We start from the raw sequence: 15,945 nt of genomic DNA, 5'->3' as shown, positions 1-15,945 counted from the left end.
TTTAAGATGAAATCTTCAACTCTGTTATGGTCAACCATGTTACTTTTTTTGGCACTTAATAGGCACTTACTATAGTTATTTTGTTTTTTTTAATAGAGAAACATGTTTATGAAATTGAACATGTGCTCTTCATGACAGAAGGTGACAAACTGTTTTTGATTTACACAGGCAGCTCAAGTCTGATCTTTTTTTCAGTAATTGGTCTTTTAACCAATCAGATCAGCTCTGAAAAAGCTCATCTGATGTGAAAAGTTGAGATGTTAGTGGGAAAAATATCAGAATTGGGCTGCCTGTGTAAATACAACCTGTGTATCAGGTTTATGTATTGCAGTTGTACCAAGTTATCATACCAGAGATGTTTTGATAGCAAGTGCTGGGACTGGAACCGTAACCATAATTATTCCATTATAATTTCAGTCCAAATAACTAACTATTAATCTGAGGTAATTTAGATTTTGTTCAGTCATACCTGGTATAGGACAGTTATAATCATTGGCTGGTACTGTAAATAAGGGGCTGTATCTCTGCAGATGATCCGTGTATCTGGTCAAAAATCGCTGATAGGCCTATAGATCCCCTTCCCCCTCTGATGGTATGGATAACTTGGTATTAGGTCACCAGAGAAACCCAGATTCAAATAAAAGGTCATATTTATCAAATTAATATAGACAGGATACTGTTTTGGCTGAGGTTAAAATTACCCCAAAGGATTTGTATTTGATTAAGTCCATATTGATACAGAAACACTAAATAATTTGATTGACAAAAGTCATGAAAAACACGTTGAATAAACAACCTTTTAAATATGATTAAAAATAGACCTCTGGGGTCAAAATTACCCCAGTCAGTAGCATGATAAAGGATGAGACAAACAGGTTTAATTTATTCTGCTTATGCACGGGTTGTACTTTTATTGTTACCTCATTCACTAAACAGCTCAATGGTGCAAGATTACCATACACAGAATTAGGACATCTGCATGACACATCTAGGCTATACAGCGAATGGATTATGATTATTACAAATACAGGAAACATATTTACATTTTAATTCAAGCCCCATACAACACAGATATTTACAAAATAAGTATGAAAATGAAGCCAATCTGACAAATAATGTACAGTGATAATGTCGTGGTTTGTCATTTTTGTGAACAAATCAGAAGGAATGTCAGTTAAAAACAAATAAGTCTTCTGACTGGGGTCAGTGGGGAAGATGCAAAATATCATGGCTAGTTTTGTTTTAAAGGCAGCATGGGAAAGCGTTGAGGTGAAGACATCTTGAGAAACAATGGTAAAGTGGTATACTGTAATTTTGGATGCCTAACAACAATAGCTACTTCTTAATATACTCCCTGATATTAGAAAAACAAACAAGAAATAACAAAAAGCGCAACTGCAACATTCTAGATGGCTAGCTATCACTAATATGGTTTAAGTTCAAAAGCAAACTTATTTCAGACTACTTTCTAAAAGGAAGCACTAAAGTGACCCATCTCCCTACAATTGGGCTTAAATGGGTTACATTTTAGTTCCTTTTTGATAAATGGAAATAATACACAGCAACATCCTGATAGTACATTCAACTTACTCTTCAAACTGCCTCAGCTTGCAAATGCTGCACGCCATCATTTGGTTCATTTGTAGTGAAACAACTGAAATTGAGCAGACTTTATTTGATCAGTTAGTTATACCTTTTATTATTCTGTGCAAAGAGCTGCAAACTAATATATACATTGCAAAACGATAAATACAGATGAAACAATCCATAATAATATCTATCATATAGATTAGTTGCCAAGTGGAAATCTTTGCTTTGACAGGTAATCATATCAATATGTTAATATTAGCTCATACATGTCATTATTCAATACAGTGAAGTTAATGGGAGGTAAACTTTGCTGTTGATCAGTGCATAGAGGCTGCTCTGTAATCTTGGAGGTTGAGGAAAGCTTGTCCTCCTACAACTGATCATTTTTCAGTACGGATACCCTGACATGGAGAACCATTTCTGCAGCTCTTAAAGTAACAATCCAACAACGAGCCAAAGGTTTTTCTATCTGCCCTGCTATAGGTTGGTTGGCCTGAGGGCAGAATGTCTTTCAGCGATTTTCATTTGTTCTGAGAAAATGTTGTCGATGAATTTCCAAACTGAAAAATTATGTCTTAATTTTAGCGAATAACTTCATGAAGCCCCAAACACAGAGGGTTGTCCACAATTGTCACTGTCTCTACACACTCAAACTTCAACTCATCTTTGCAGTGTGCCGAGGGCAAAAGGAACTACTGGTTGGTTGGCCAGAGCCATCTCATAGCCCTCTGAATATTCCATTCTTTACATTCGTGCAGTACAGTACAAAGCAACCAAATGTAGAGACAGAGCCCACATTTTAATGTCACTTCATAATTTTGACGGACCTAAAACGTGTGGCCGTAGTTGACCTATAGTGACGAGCAGAGCAAATATTTTCATAAATAATAACATCAGAAAAAGCATCAGAGCATATTCTATCCCTTTGATCCCAGACAGTGGTCTATAGTTAGTAAACATTAGCAGTCTCAGAGATACTCATCAACACATCCTCATGCACACTGCCCAGCTAACACATTCTGGTTCCCAGAATATTACGGGAACTTTTTTTTTAGGTTGTGAAACGTTTTGTGTTAGCTGGGTGGTAACCCATCAACCTTGTCACTTTCTTATCAATACTTACGTTAGAAGACCTCGTATTTACTGCCGGGGCTAAGATTCAATCAATCTTGGCTTGAATATGTCTGGTCTGCTCTATAGTCTTGCTATAGTTATATGTAAATGTGCAAAATAATGTTAAAACATAGCTGGATAAAACTTCCCTCCTTTCGCATTTTTTCCATTATTTCATATCAAAATCCATTATGGAATGACCGCATAGTATAAAATAATCAACAGTGCTAATAAAAAAAATAACTTATGAGTAGTTAGCTGAGTTAATGAGGTTTAGATTCAAGAAAGAATAACAAAAGCAAAATGTATGGGATTCTGTGGGAAATCAGCTCACCCTGTTCATTCACCATTTCACCCGAAGAAACACAGTACCTGATGGTTTTCATGAGAGTGAATGGACCAGATACAGGCTATCATCTGGTCTATTTCTGCAAGGCAACACACTACAACCTTCACCAAATAACTCTACCAAGGGGTCAAGGCTATTCAACCCTACTTAGTTCCCTTGGTTCCTTTTGTTTGCACTGTGTTATGTCTTTAGTTGTTACACAAGGACGCAATGATAAAACACTGAATAAATGCTGAGGTCCAGTGTGGCTATGTGAGCCGACTAGCCATGAACCTAAATAGAGCAGTGTAGGAAAAGCACTAAGAGTAAGACTAACAAATTCTAAGAGGAATGTCTTTTAAATCCTTAATGAGAGGCGACTAGCACAAGGATCCTGGAACATTATGTACAAATTACATTCTCCTCACAGTACTGTCCCCCCTCCTCCTCCCTCTATCGGTGACTTGGTATATTCCTGCTCTATTTATCTATCTATTCAGTGACTGAGATATCAAGGACAGCTGAACTGGCAAAAGAGTAGAGGGGTGTTCAGTAATGTATTTTCATGGGAATAGTCCAATTTAATATTTTCATTACTGAATCGTGTTTATTTCGCTAGTTGTATTTCTAATGTCATACTCCTATACGCCAAATCGCTTTGAAAGTCCTTGCAGGTAGACAGACAGCAATGCTTAAATTTGGGGTGGATTTGTGTATACAGAGGTTAAAACAGTGGGACATGGATACCACGTGGATAACAATAGTGTTTCTCCAATGCTGCAGTAATGTCTAACTGAAAATGGCAATCTTTACCAACAGTTGTTGTTTTCCCGTTCGGTATTTCTCACAAAAATTCAGTGGAGTGGGGGGTGGTGTATGAGGGCTAGATTATACTTTAAGAGGGGCAGAGGCCCAATGCAAAGTCTCGTAGACTGGAAAACCTGTTTTCACTAGCAGCAATAGTTCTTGAACCAGCGGTGCTTTCTGTTGGAGAGCGTAAACTGATATTTCTCATGTAGTTCCTCATCTTTTTTGTTTCCCAGTAGTTTTTTTTAACTGTCATATTTGTGATTTTTTTGGTGTGTAAAATAAGCAAACCTGGTCTTCTCCTGAGGAATGCTGCTGTTGTCATGCGGGCGCGTAAAATAAAATAAAATATTCTTGATAGACAGCTAACACTGATAAAGACAATCTTTACAGACGATTAGTAAACTTAAAAAGAGTGGTCAGAACCTGTTTCTGAAGAATCGTGCACATACAAGTAGACTATTACGACATGCTACTAGTTAGAGGGGTCAGGGAGGGGTAATGACGACAAAGCGAAACAAAACACGAAAACGAATCCCAAACGAAAACACGAGAGGCTGGGAGAGGGGGAGGTTTGGATAGGGGGGTAAGCAGATTTTCAGGAACTGAAACTTTTAGTTGCTTGAGGAGACTTAAGCCACAAGTCTACGTACAAGAGAAAACCGTCAAGAATCACAATGGTTAATAAGTGTTAACACTTGGTATGTGTTCCAAGGCTAGTCTGAAGAATAGGAGCCATGTTTTCCTGCACACAGACGAACTATCAGTTCTTCAGCAGACCAGAGCGCCTTCTCGCCAACTTGGACCTGTGAGTTGAAGGAAAAACAACAACCGTAAGCAAAAAACAGCATACGTATATATCCCAAGTTGGGTGCTGGGCTAAAAAAATTGTAGATTAGAGCACTGGAAATATGTTGTAAACGTACACTAATGCAAGAAGCTTTACTTTATTTTACAGGCAAAGGTATATCAAAATAAACAATTATAGAAGATGAAATAATTTCTCTATGGGTAGCGTCAGAGCCTTATCAACATCAGTACTCTCAGTAGTCTTCTATTCAATGGTAATGCTTAAATCACTAAGGGCTGGTTTCTTGGACCCAAATCAAGCCTGGACTTAAATGCACTTTCTATGGACATTCTCCATTGAGAATGTTTTTTACTCCAGGACTAAGCATGAACTGGGTACAAGGAAACTGGTCCTAAATAGCTGACAATGTTGTATTTCTAGTTAGGGGAATGTGTACAGTACCTTATTGTTCCCGCTAGAAGCGGGTTGAAGGCGTATAGCCAGTCGTTCATGTCTTTGTCATTGTTGGCCTGGAGCAGTATCCCTCTGTGCTTTGTGCACACAGCGAATGTGTTGGGTGTCTAGAGAAGATTCAAACAACACACGAGGAAGCTAGTTACCCTTGTGGCAAGCCATTTACACATGTAAGGGCATTATGTACCATTGTCGTTCAACCTGAAGAGCTCGTATCAATCCTGTTCTACTCTTAAAACTCCACATCGTGCGTGGGTATAGTGTTGACCCATTAAAATGCCTGTACATGCCAAACAGGTGAAAGTCGCTTGTCTTTGTGTGCGCACATGCATGTGGGCTCACCTTGAGCATGGCCTGCTGGTCCTCGCTGTACTCCACCTGGGCAGTGGACAGGTTGAGCACTCCCCTCTCCACCGGGTCCTTGTCGTTGTTGTAGATAAACACGTAGGGTCGGCGCACCACCACAAAGTGCTTCACCCACGAGTTGGACCGCGGCTCCATGAAGCTCAGGAAACCCTTCTTGGACACCACAGACCTGTGGTGGGAGGGAACAGGGGCTCAGTTCGGTTCATTGGGTTTTAGCTATGAAACTATGACAACCACTCGAACATGCAGTGTTAACAATAGGAGTTAGTCTAGCCACTCACCAAGCCTATACTCTATGTAAATGTATTGCATTGTGCTATATGGTTGTCTGCGTGAATACTGTATGTCAGTATGTCTGTATGTCAGAATACTGTATGTCAGTGTGTCTAATGCATTATGTATGGTACGTTTGTGACGTGCTGTCTATCTATGTGTATATGCATACTGGCATGCCGTATGATTAAAAAACAATGAAGTCATCGTCCTCATCATGCACACTGCTAACACGAGGGGGACAAGGAGATAGCAATTACCCTGGTCTCATCTCCTCGATGTCGGGCACCAGGTTGAGGAACTCATTTTTGCCGGCTCGAGCCAGATAAGACGTCTCCAGGGTGGGCACCATGGGGAAGTTCTCATAGTCCGAGCAGGAGGGGCTGGAGGCGCGAGAATTGGCCTCTGGGGTCCTGGGAAACAATGAAGAGTGTCAGTCTGATGCTACTAAGAATTAAATATTCAAAACTATCACATATTCAGAAGCACTTCATAAACATTTTAACTGTAGGATGTGTCCCAGAATATAGTATACAAACCTGTGGCTCGGACATGAATATTTAGCCTATTTCTTATGACTGTTTTAAATGGTTGCAACAGTATATAGGAGGCTTAAAGTGCCACTCCCTCAATTATGCACAAAAGTGTATACCAGGTTGATGAAGCTCAAGTGTTATTGGTTTATATGGAGTGGTCAATACTGGATGTCATTTAGAATGGGAGATGTGTGTTAATTTCAAATGGAGTCCACTATATGTATTCTACTATAGTCTACTGTACTGTACTATAATGGAGCCCACTATATGTATTCTACTGGATTCTACTATAATGGAGTCTACTATAATAGAGTCTTACTTCTGATCCACGGAGCTACAGCGGGAGTCAGCCAGAGAGGGGCAGGTGGAGGAGGGGGTGAGGGTGGCACTGCTGAAGCTGGTCACCGACGGGTCACGGCCCATGGGGGAGATGTCTGACAGCTTGAGAAAGAGAGAGAGAGAGAGAGTGAGAGAGCGAGAGAGAGGAAACAAGGAAGGGAGATTAAGACAGTAGTAACCACACTGATTTGGTGAAATTTAGTTGGCATGTTGTTCTGTTAAGGCATTGCATCTATCCACCTCTACTGTATCTCACCTTGCAGTCACTGATGCTGTTGCACACCTGGTTGTATTCACTGTTGAAAGTGTGGGTCAGAAGGCGGAGGCACTACAGGACAACAGATAATATGTTGAATGTTATGTTGTGTACATTGTGTCCTATTCGTTGTGAAATGTTTGTTGTTGACTTTATGGATATGATTCTGCTGCAAAACCAATTTTCCCTTGAGGGACAATACCGTTTTCTACAATGAGTTATTCCAGCGCTGGGCTGAAATTCACAACAAACCAGTGGGCTGCTCGAGAAAGCAGGCTATAACTCTGGTTTATTATTGGTTGTTAAGACAATTATATTGTGGCAATTTCAAGCTTATATTTCCAAATATTGTGCATTCGGAAAGTATTCAGACCCCTTGACTTTTTGCACATTTTGTTACGTTACAGCCTTATTCTAAAATTGATCAAATATATATTTTTCTAATCAATCTACACACAATACCCTTTAAATGACAAAGCGAATACAAGTTTAGAAAGTTTTGCAAATAAAAAACCCAGAAAAACCTTATTTACATATGTATTTAGACCCTTTGCTATGACACTCGAAATTGAGCTCAGGTGCATCCGGTTTCCATTGATCATCCTTGAGATGTTTCGACAACTTGATTGGAGTCCACCTGTGGTAAATTCAATTGTTTGGAAATGATTTGTAAAGACACACACCTGTCTATATAAGGTCCCACAGTTGACAGTGCATGTCAGAGCGAAAACCAAGCCATGAGGTCGAAGGAATTGTTTATAGAGCTCCGATACAGGATTGTGTCAAGGCACAGATCTGGTGAAGGGTACCAAAAAATGTCTGCAGCACTGAAGATCCAAGAACACAGTGGCCTCCAGCATTTCTAAATGGAATAAGTTTGGAAGCACCGAGACGCTTCCTAGAGCTGGCCGCCCGGCCAAAATGAGCAATCGGGCGAGAAGGGCCTTGGTCAGGGAGGTGACGAAGAACCCTGTGGTCACTGACAGAGCTCCAGAGTTCCTCTGTGAAGATGGGAGAACCTTCCAGAAGGACAACCATCACTGCAGCACTCCACCAATCAGCAGGCCTTCATGGTAGAGTGGCCAGATGGAAGCCACTCCTCAGTAAAAGGCACATTACAGCCTGCTTGGAGTTTGCCAAAAGGCACCTAAAGATAAACAAGATTATCTGGTCTGATGAAACCAAGATTGAACTCTATGGCCTGAACGCCAAGCATCAGATCTGGAGGAAACCTGGCACCATCCCTACGGTGAAACATGGTGGTGGCAGCATCATGTTGTGGGGATGTTTTTCAGAGGCATGGATTGGGAGACTAGTCAGGATTAACGGAAAGATGAACGGACCAAAGTACAGAGATAACCTTGATGAAAACCTGCTCCAGAGCGCTCAGGACCTCAGACTGGGGTGAAAGTTCACTTTCCAACAGGACAACGACCCTAAGCACACAGCCAAGACAATGCAGGATTGGCTTCGGGACAAGTCTCTGAATGTCCTTGAGTGGCCCAGCCAGAGCCCAGACTTGAACCCGATCGAGCATCTCTGGAAAGACCTGAACATAACTGTGCAGTGACGCTCCCCATCCAACCTGACAGAGCTTGAGGGGATCTGCAGAGAAGAATGGGAGAAACTCCCCAAATACAGGTGTGCCAAGCTTGTAGCATCATACCCAAGAAGAGTCGAGGCTGTAATCGCTGCCAAAGATGCCTCAACAAAGTACTGAGTAAAGGGTCTGAATACTTATGTAAATGTGATATTTCCGTTTTTTATTTTTAATACATTTTCAAAAAATCTGTTTTTGCTGTGGCATTGTGGGGTATTCTGTATAGATTGATAAGGGAAAAACACAAATGAATACATTTTAGAATAAGGCTGCAACGTAACAAAATGTTGAAAAAGTCAAGGTTTCTGAATAGTTTCCGAATGCACTGTATTTAGGTCAGTTAGTTGGCCAACTCATTGACACTGCTTTCTGGAACACCCCACCCCATTCTCATTTCTTTGTTGGGGACCATGCGCAGTACAACTTTAGCATGTACAGATTGTAAACCATTAAAACAGGGTCATATTCATTAGGCATCAAACAAAAGAAAATGGACTGAAACAGAGAGACTACTTGGACTTAAGAAACTGTCATTTCCGTTTTCCTTTTAAACATTTTCCGTTGCATGCCCTAATGAATATAACCCTGGGGTGTATTTATTAGTGCAAACCATAGCTACTGAAAACAAGTGTTTCTTATTGGACAAGTTCAGGTTAATCCTTCCCAGTTTCAGCCCATTTATAAAATTATCTTTGTGTCCCCATCTCCTGTCCTCCCTCCCTCCTCACCTTGGTGGCCAGCTCCTTCTCGCGGTCCACCAGGCTCTCGATGTCGGCCGAGTCGTAGCCACTGCTCTCGCTGGGTGTGATTGCACTCTCGAAGGTGGTGCTGGAGATCTGGGAGGAGATGGAGGTGGAGGTGCTCAGGGTTCCGCTGCTCATGCTAGGGGACAGTGACTCGCTCAGGGACTTGCTGGTGGGCCCCCCAGGGCCTGTAGCTGGAGCAGTCTCCACCAGCTTCTCTCTCAGCAGCAGCAGGTGACGCGTCTTCTCCACCTGCAGGGGGAAGGAAAAGGAACGAAGCGTGAGAGAGTTTGAAATAAATTTTATCCAAATTGTGCACTATACAGGGAAGAGGGCTTTGGTCAAAAGTAATGCATTATACAGGACATAGGGCTCTAGCAAAAAAATAAGCCATTATATAGGGAATATGGCTCTGGTCTAAAGTAGTGCACTACATAGGATTTTTTAGTTGTTGCCATTTCAGGCTTCCCTTTGCCCTCAACGCTCTCATAGTGCCCAGTCACCTCATGCAGCTGCTCCATTTTCTCCAGCTCCCATTGGTGCTCCAAGATGAGGCTGTCTCCTCTGGGCCTCCAGCCAGCCAGGTTCTCCTCTCCCCGGACGTAGGCCACAGAAGTGTCCAGAATCTTCCTCCTCCTCCGCTGCATACCTGAGTAGCAAACAAACACTCACTTGTCAGTATAGAGTGGAAGGGGGGAGAGAGACAGAGAGCTAGAGAGAGAGAGCATGCAGACAGCTTGGATCCCGCCATGAATTTAAATCAGCTCTGATTAAGACATACGAAGGTTGAAACGTCACTACCTCTGAGGGTGGCTGTTATATCAATACACAACTGTTTGTCTGGACTTATACCAAGCACACCCAAGCGCTATAGAAAACAGGGGAGTGGAGAGGAGTATGTTAGGGGGGTATATTTTAGCTATCCTCTGTGCTATTAAGTTGGGTTCATAGATAAGGCTAACTGTGCTTTTATCCCAATACCAACAGTGTTTCGAGAGAGATTGCACTAACCTGGGCTTCCTGTGTCAGACATCTTGCACAAGCTCAGCTCATAGATGCCAGTCACTCTGTTGCTGTAATATGGAACACAAGAGGTTATATTAGGGTGTTATTCATCAAGGTCGTATCTTAAGGCTGAATACAAAATGGCTGATAGCTGATTATTTGTCAACATAGATAACCGACAGCTGTATATTAGTCATATACAAGAGGTTGGTGGCACCTTAATTGGGGAGGACAGGCTCGTGGTAATGGCTGGAGCAGAATTGTTGGAATGGTATTTGATGCCATTCCATTTGCTCCGTTCCAGCCATTATTATGAGCTGTCCTCCCCTCAGCAGCCTCTACTGGAGTCATAAAGGGTGGACATGAAATGGCTGACAGCTGCTTATTTTTCAACAGAGATATCTGACAGCTGTCTACGAGTCATATAAAAGGATGGACACAAAATGGCTGACAGCTGCTTATTTGTCAACAGAGATATCCGACAGCTGTCTCCGAGTCATATAGAAGGTGGACACAAAATGACTGTCAGATGCCTTACCAGTCAGGGGTCTTGGAGTAGCCGCTTCCAAAGAGGTTCCTCAGGGAGCGGGGAGGGGAGATCTTGGCGTCTCGGGAGTAGAAGACCATGCAGATGTCTTTGGTAATAATGGCAGGCTGAATGCAGTGGTCGAGCTGTGGAGTGGAGAAACAGTTAGCATGTTAGCGCTCAAGCTCCTCAGTGCAGAGCACTGTAAATGAGTGGATACTGTAACACTACTGTATATAGTGCTTATGGGGCTGTTATACATCCTTATTTACATGTATGGTCGAATAAGAATATCTGTATTGTAGAGGTACATGTTTATAAGTTTGATTTACCTACAAGTGTCCTTGACATTTATCAATTATATATATCATTTAACGTGTTTCATTGATAATTGTCATCTGCAAATAAAGTCACTAAATCCTAAGCAGTAGGCCTAGAGATGGTAGATTATGTTTTATTAATACACAATTACACAATACCAATTCATTATTGAGACAGGATTCCCTAGGTTGGTGGCTACAGTAAAATCGAGATGGCAGACAGGGCTGACCTCCAGGTATGCAGACAAGGTCATGAAGATCTTCTCTCCGTAGGGAGTGACTCGGTTGAGCAGAAGGGAGTTGTGCAGAGAGCTGTCCCACACAGCCTCGAATCTGTAGAAGGTCCTGAGAGGAAAAGATGAGGTCAGTATCTCCACGTTTACAGACTGACTCTATGTCTGAAATGACAACCTATTTCCTGTAAAGCACACTACTTTTGTGCACTAGAAGTAGTGTATTATAGGCAATAGGGTGTCTGTGGCTCTGGCTAAAAGTAGTGCACTGAATAGGTAATAGCTGCCATTTTGGACGCACCCTGGTGGATCATTTCAACTGTGTGGGACATTTCTAAAATGGCTGTTCAGTGTCACAATGAGGCTGGTTGTGGTTCCTCCAAGGTTCTCTCCTTTATATCACAATAGGAGGTGTGAGAGTAAGCAACCAACAGTTCATAATATAGCCTGATGTAGCCACGTAATTCATAATATAGCCTGATGTAGCCACGTAATCTACTCACTGAAGGTTAGAGAAATCACTGGGGTTGGGGTCAATTTAGGTAACCATATTGCACATCAACTATTGCTATGATATTGCTAGTAGTATTTTGAAAGACTTTGCAAATGCTACCAGAACATCATTTCGTAATAGACAAAGGTCTGTATGGCATGTGGACACAACCAGACACATATTATAGGAAGTAGCCTAGCTGTAACCAAGTTAATAAGTAGCCATGGGGAGTAACTGAAGTAAATGTCAGGGTTATCTACTGCTCTCTCTCTCCCCAACTGTTACAAAAACATATACTAGAGTAGAAAATAGAGCCCAGAGATACGGTACAAATGTTAATATTTGTAACCTAACTTGCTTTTTCTAACTGTTTGAGGGGAAAATAAAGCTGTATTCAAATGGGCGAATTGAAGAGGGGATAATACTGGATTCTAAGCATTATATGACACACCAATTAATCCCTGAACTATGGTTGTGGAAGGGAAAGCACTGCTACACACGTGGTCCTGGTGACGACTAGGTGTGAGGAAACACACAGAGGTGAGACCTGAACAGCACTCCCGCTTTGAGCAGGTGTCACGCTACAACACAAGTGTGAAAAGCTTGTCAAGAGCTTTGAGTGCTTAAGCTTTTTATAGATAAGGTCCATTTGAATTCTTATAAGGGGAAATTAAGTATGGTCAAAAGTAGTGCACTAAACAGGGAGCCATTTGCGTTGCATACACCCTTGGGAGTGAGGACACCTCATATACGGAAGGGTTCATTCCATTGTGTTCTACTCTTGAAATGTCACAATCTTCACAGTCCGATTGTGCAGTTGATAAAAAAACGAATGCCTCTGATTGCAAGACGCCCTGAATAAGATAACTGCTAAATTACTAAAATGTCAATGTAAATCTGTGCTGCGCCTACTCGTTTGTGACGACTGTGTTATGTTATTTACTTGTTTTCCCCATGGGGAAAATACATTTTGATCCATTGACTATGTTGGGGTCCGTCAATGAGCAACAGACCAATGGTTTCCAATGAAAGTAGCGGAAGGTGTATTCTTCACTACTCATGTACAAATTGTCTCAACTAACCACCAGGGGGCACTACCTAACCTTTAGCTCGCCTGACCCTGCCCTCATCCCTCTAGGACTCACGATGGCTGACAGACGCTACGCAGGTGTAATAGATTAGTAGAGCACGCTACAAGGACGTTTAATAGCTAGTAGCTAAACTTGCATATGGCGTGATACCGAAAAGTCCCCACTAAGCCATAGAATAGCATGTTTTACAGTAATTCGTTTTTAGATTCCTATTGCTTTTGTGCAAGACAAAAGGGAATTAGCAGTGTGACCTTTTCCAAAGTCAGAAAAGCCTCAGTTAACAAAAGCGTGAACAATAGGCTATGATAGCCGTGATAATAGGATGATAAAAGTATGAAACCGTCCTCGTTTCACAATGTGATGAAATGACAAATGAGCGCAATCAAAGAGCTCTAGAAAAGAACAATTCCAAGCTAATAGGTTTGTACTGGCTAGAAGGATATTAACCAATGGGAGTGATATCAAAAGGTGTAAGACGAGAACACAAATTAAGAGTTATTACTACAGGCTAAGGGGCAAATCCTAACTTCCCATTGAAATCAATGCATGACTAAGTGACAATTATGACTTAATTGCAAGGGTAGGATACGCCCCAATGTCTATAAAAAGCCAGAGAGAGCCATAAAGCTTATTTCAGACCAGACGCTTTATGTTCCTTGGTTGCTGGTACCTAGCAATATCCTTATCAAGACAAAGCCTGAGCAAAATCAAGAGTCCAGCCGCAGCAGGAGAAAAAAAAACAAAAGAAGAGAGAAAGCAGAGAGAGTCAAGCAACAGAAACAATGGAGTAAATCAAAAAAGAGAGAAAAATGTTAGCACTGGAAATGAATGTGATTGCCCACATGCAATGATGTCTGTGTACATACATCCAATGTCAGCTCATACACGCACAACACTGAAATGGGCAATTTTTGCTGTCTCTTCTAGCCAGGAAAGGCAACCTTGAAAGACAGTGACGATTCCATTCAATTTGGACACAGTTATTCTGTTATGAATAACAAAACTGGTATTTTGTTTCTACTTTTCACAGACAACATGCATGCCAATTCAATATCATTACCATATTTCACTATACAGTACAACAAAGATAATCATATATAATTAGAATTCTTAGACTACTAAATAAAATACATTATAGTCCGGTTTCCCGGACACAGAGTCTAGTTTTGGATTACAAAGGCACTTTTACTTGAGAATCTCTATTGAACATACTTCTTAGTCCAGGAGTAGGCTTCATCTCTATCTGGGAAACCAACCCTTTCATAAAATCCATCCAAAGACATGATTATCTTCTATGCCTGTATGCCTGCACCCTCCTGCACACCATGAGCTAAAACCTAGACATTCGATTGGGGAGCTAACGCAATTTAATGGTGTTACACTGCCCTACCAAGCAAAAAGGCTTGGTAGGGCAGTGTAGCACCATAGCGTGGAACTGAGAAGAATGGCTTTTATTTACCTTGGTTTCACAGTAACTTTATGCAGTTACTGCTAACATGACCCCCATTTTCTCCAAAACACAATACAGGCAGCATACTTGTCCACATGATTAAGCATGTATTTAATGTAGCAAAAATTACATTAACAAATTTTAGACCAAATGAGCAGTTACTGCCTTTTTTCTTGGTAGGGCAGTACTGGCTAGTACCTGTTAGCGTTGTGGGATGATTTGATATTTTTGGCCGAGATGATGTTGAGGGACAGGACGGCATCTGCTGCCGAGTCATCCACCTCTGGCTTGTTCCTGATCCGACCTGAGGAAGCAAGCAACACAGGATGTTCTCATGATGATGAAGCCCTGTCTCTCCGGTAACGTCGTCAGACACTGGGGTTTGAGTCAAATTGAATTAAAATCAGTCAGTTCATGAAGTGACTTTAATAGTTTTTTATTAATAGCTTTTCTTTGTTTATTTAGACATAATTTAAAATAGTTGCCGCTTTTCGATTATCTTGTCTGGGACCAATGACCTTGGGTAAGCCAGTTGTGTATTTTTGTGCTAACATAGCTGAGGCAAATCCATATGTATTTTACATTTCTCAAATAAAATTAATTAATTCAGTTGGATAGTGTATTGCCTTTATTTTGAAGCACTCACCAACAACCAGCTCACGCACGTCCTTCCAGTGGAGCTCGCTGCCCTTCTCGTGGATGAGGGTGACGGTGATCCGGCGCTGAATCCCCTGCAGCACAAGCAAACAGTATCAGTCAGTATCCCAGTAGCCCAGACACAATGACTGTGAACGTGTCAATATCAACAACGATACCATCATAAACAGTCAAATCATGTAATATTATGAATAATGATCAAAAAGGCTAAACTGATTCCAGATCAGCACTTCTACTCTGAGACGCTTTATGAATATGGGCCCTGAGGGGTCACTGTACTGTACCTGATGCAGTAGGTAGGTTCCATGGCAGGGCAGTCCTCCACTGTGATCCACCACAGCTGGTATGTACCTACGGAAAAAAGCCAGGGACAAACATAAGTCTGGAACAGCCAAACCCCTGTGATTGTATGTGCATGCGTCCGCATGTGTGTATGCTCGTGTGCATGCGACCGTGAGTGCGCGCAGACTTGGACACTCACTCTCCGGTGGGCTCCAGCTCGCTGATCTCGAACCACACCAGCAGGTCGTACTTGCTCACACACTGGCCCAGGTTGGACTTGCTGATGGTGTTGAGCTTGGTGGCTGGTACTGGGGGGAAACACACACAGAGACCAAGACAGCGACAGAGAGAGAGACAGACAGAGAGCGAGTGAGACACGCAAAACCATTAGACAATCTCAATAGCATGTGGTAACAGAGGGGGCTGCTGAAATAAACTCGAGAGAAACATGAATTCTGCATTTCTTGGAAAAATGAACATGAACAGGGGATGATAATCATGCATGTACAGTACGTGTCCTACTATTACACACTCAGATTTTTCTTGGAGCTCTGGCGTACGTAAACAACGGTTAAACGGATAGTGATGATGACATGCGGTAACTCCTGTAACACGCTAATGTGTTATTATAAGCCTGTAAACATTCACTAATCAATACTCCTTACTGTACTCG

The 15,945-nt window shown here is 41.8% G+C and overlaps 1 protein-coding gene and 1 long non-coding RNA gene across 13 annotated transcripts in view; one reads left to right on the top strand and one right to left on the bottom strand.

The window, feature by feature from the left end:
- Positions 1–876: 876 nt before the first annotated feature.
- Positions 877–15,945, bottom strand: part of kif1b (kinesin family member 1B) — a 112,981-nt gene continuing 97,912 nt past the window's right edge. For all 11 annotated transcript variants that reach the window (XM_071372146.1, XM_071372154.1, XM_071372151.1 and 8 more), the window contains 15 exons: positions 15,472–15,580; positions 15,275–15,341; positions 14,980–15,064; positions 14,532–14,637; positions 11,297–11,411; positions 10,759–10,892; positions 10,227–10,288; positions 9,719–9,864; positions 9,201–9,467; positions 6,873–6,944; positions 6,597–6,718; positions 6,002–6,154; positions 5,445–5,637; positions 5,091–5,209; positions 877–4,644 (listed from right to left, as the gene is read on the bottom strand). In XM_071372146.1, the coding sequence (XP_071228247.1) occupies positions 4,602–4,644; positions 5,091–5,209; positions 5,445–5,637; positions 6,002–6,154; positions 6,597–6,718; positions 6,873–6,944; positions 9,201–9,467; positions 9,719–9,864; positions 10,227–10,288; positions 10,759–10,892; positions 11,297–11,411; positions 14,532–14,637; positions 14,980–15,064; positions 15,275–15,341; positions 15,472–15,580 (1,793 nt within the window). In that variant the 3' untranslated portion in view covers positions 877–4,601. The remainder of the gene's footprint in view (positions 4,645–5,090; positions 5,210–5,444; positions 5,638–6,001; positions 6,155–6,596; positions 6,719–6,872; positions 6,945–9,200; positions 9,468–9,718; positions 9,865–10,226; positions 10,289–10,758; positions 10,893–11,296; positions 11,412–14,531; positions 14,638–14,979; positions 15,065–15,274; positions 15,342–15,471; positions 15,581–15,945) is intronic.
- Positions 4,531–11,184, top strand: LOC139557395 (uncharacterized). 2 transcript variants are annotated; one of them, XR_011671382.1, is made up of 2 exons: positions 4,531–4,671; positions 10,693–11,184. It is a non-coding gene; the product is annotated as an uncharacterized lncRNA (long non-coding RNA). The 2 variants fall into 2 exon arrangements; XR_011671383.1 differs by having other exon boundaries at positions 4,537–4,671; positions 10,617–11,184.

This window comes from Salvelinus alpinus, chromosome 28 (genome assembly GCF_045679555.1).
Source record: "Salvelinus alpinus chromosome 28, SLU_Salpinus.1, whole genome shotgun sequence".
Classification (NCBI taxonomy): domain Eukaryota; kingdom Metazoa; phylum Chordata; class Actinopteri; order Salmoniformes; family Salmonidae; genus Salvelinus; species Salvelinus alpinus.
Note: the sequence above shows the minus strand (reverse complement) of the source record. Positions and strands in the feature narration are given on the sequence as shown.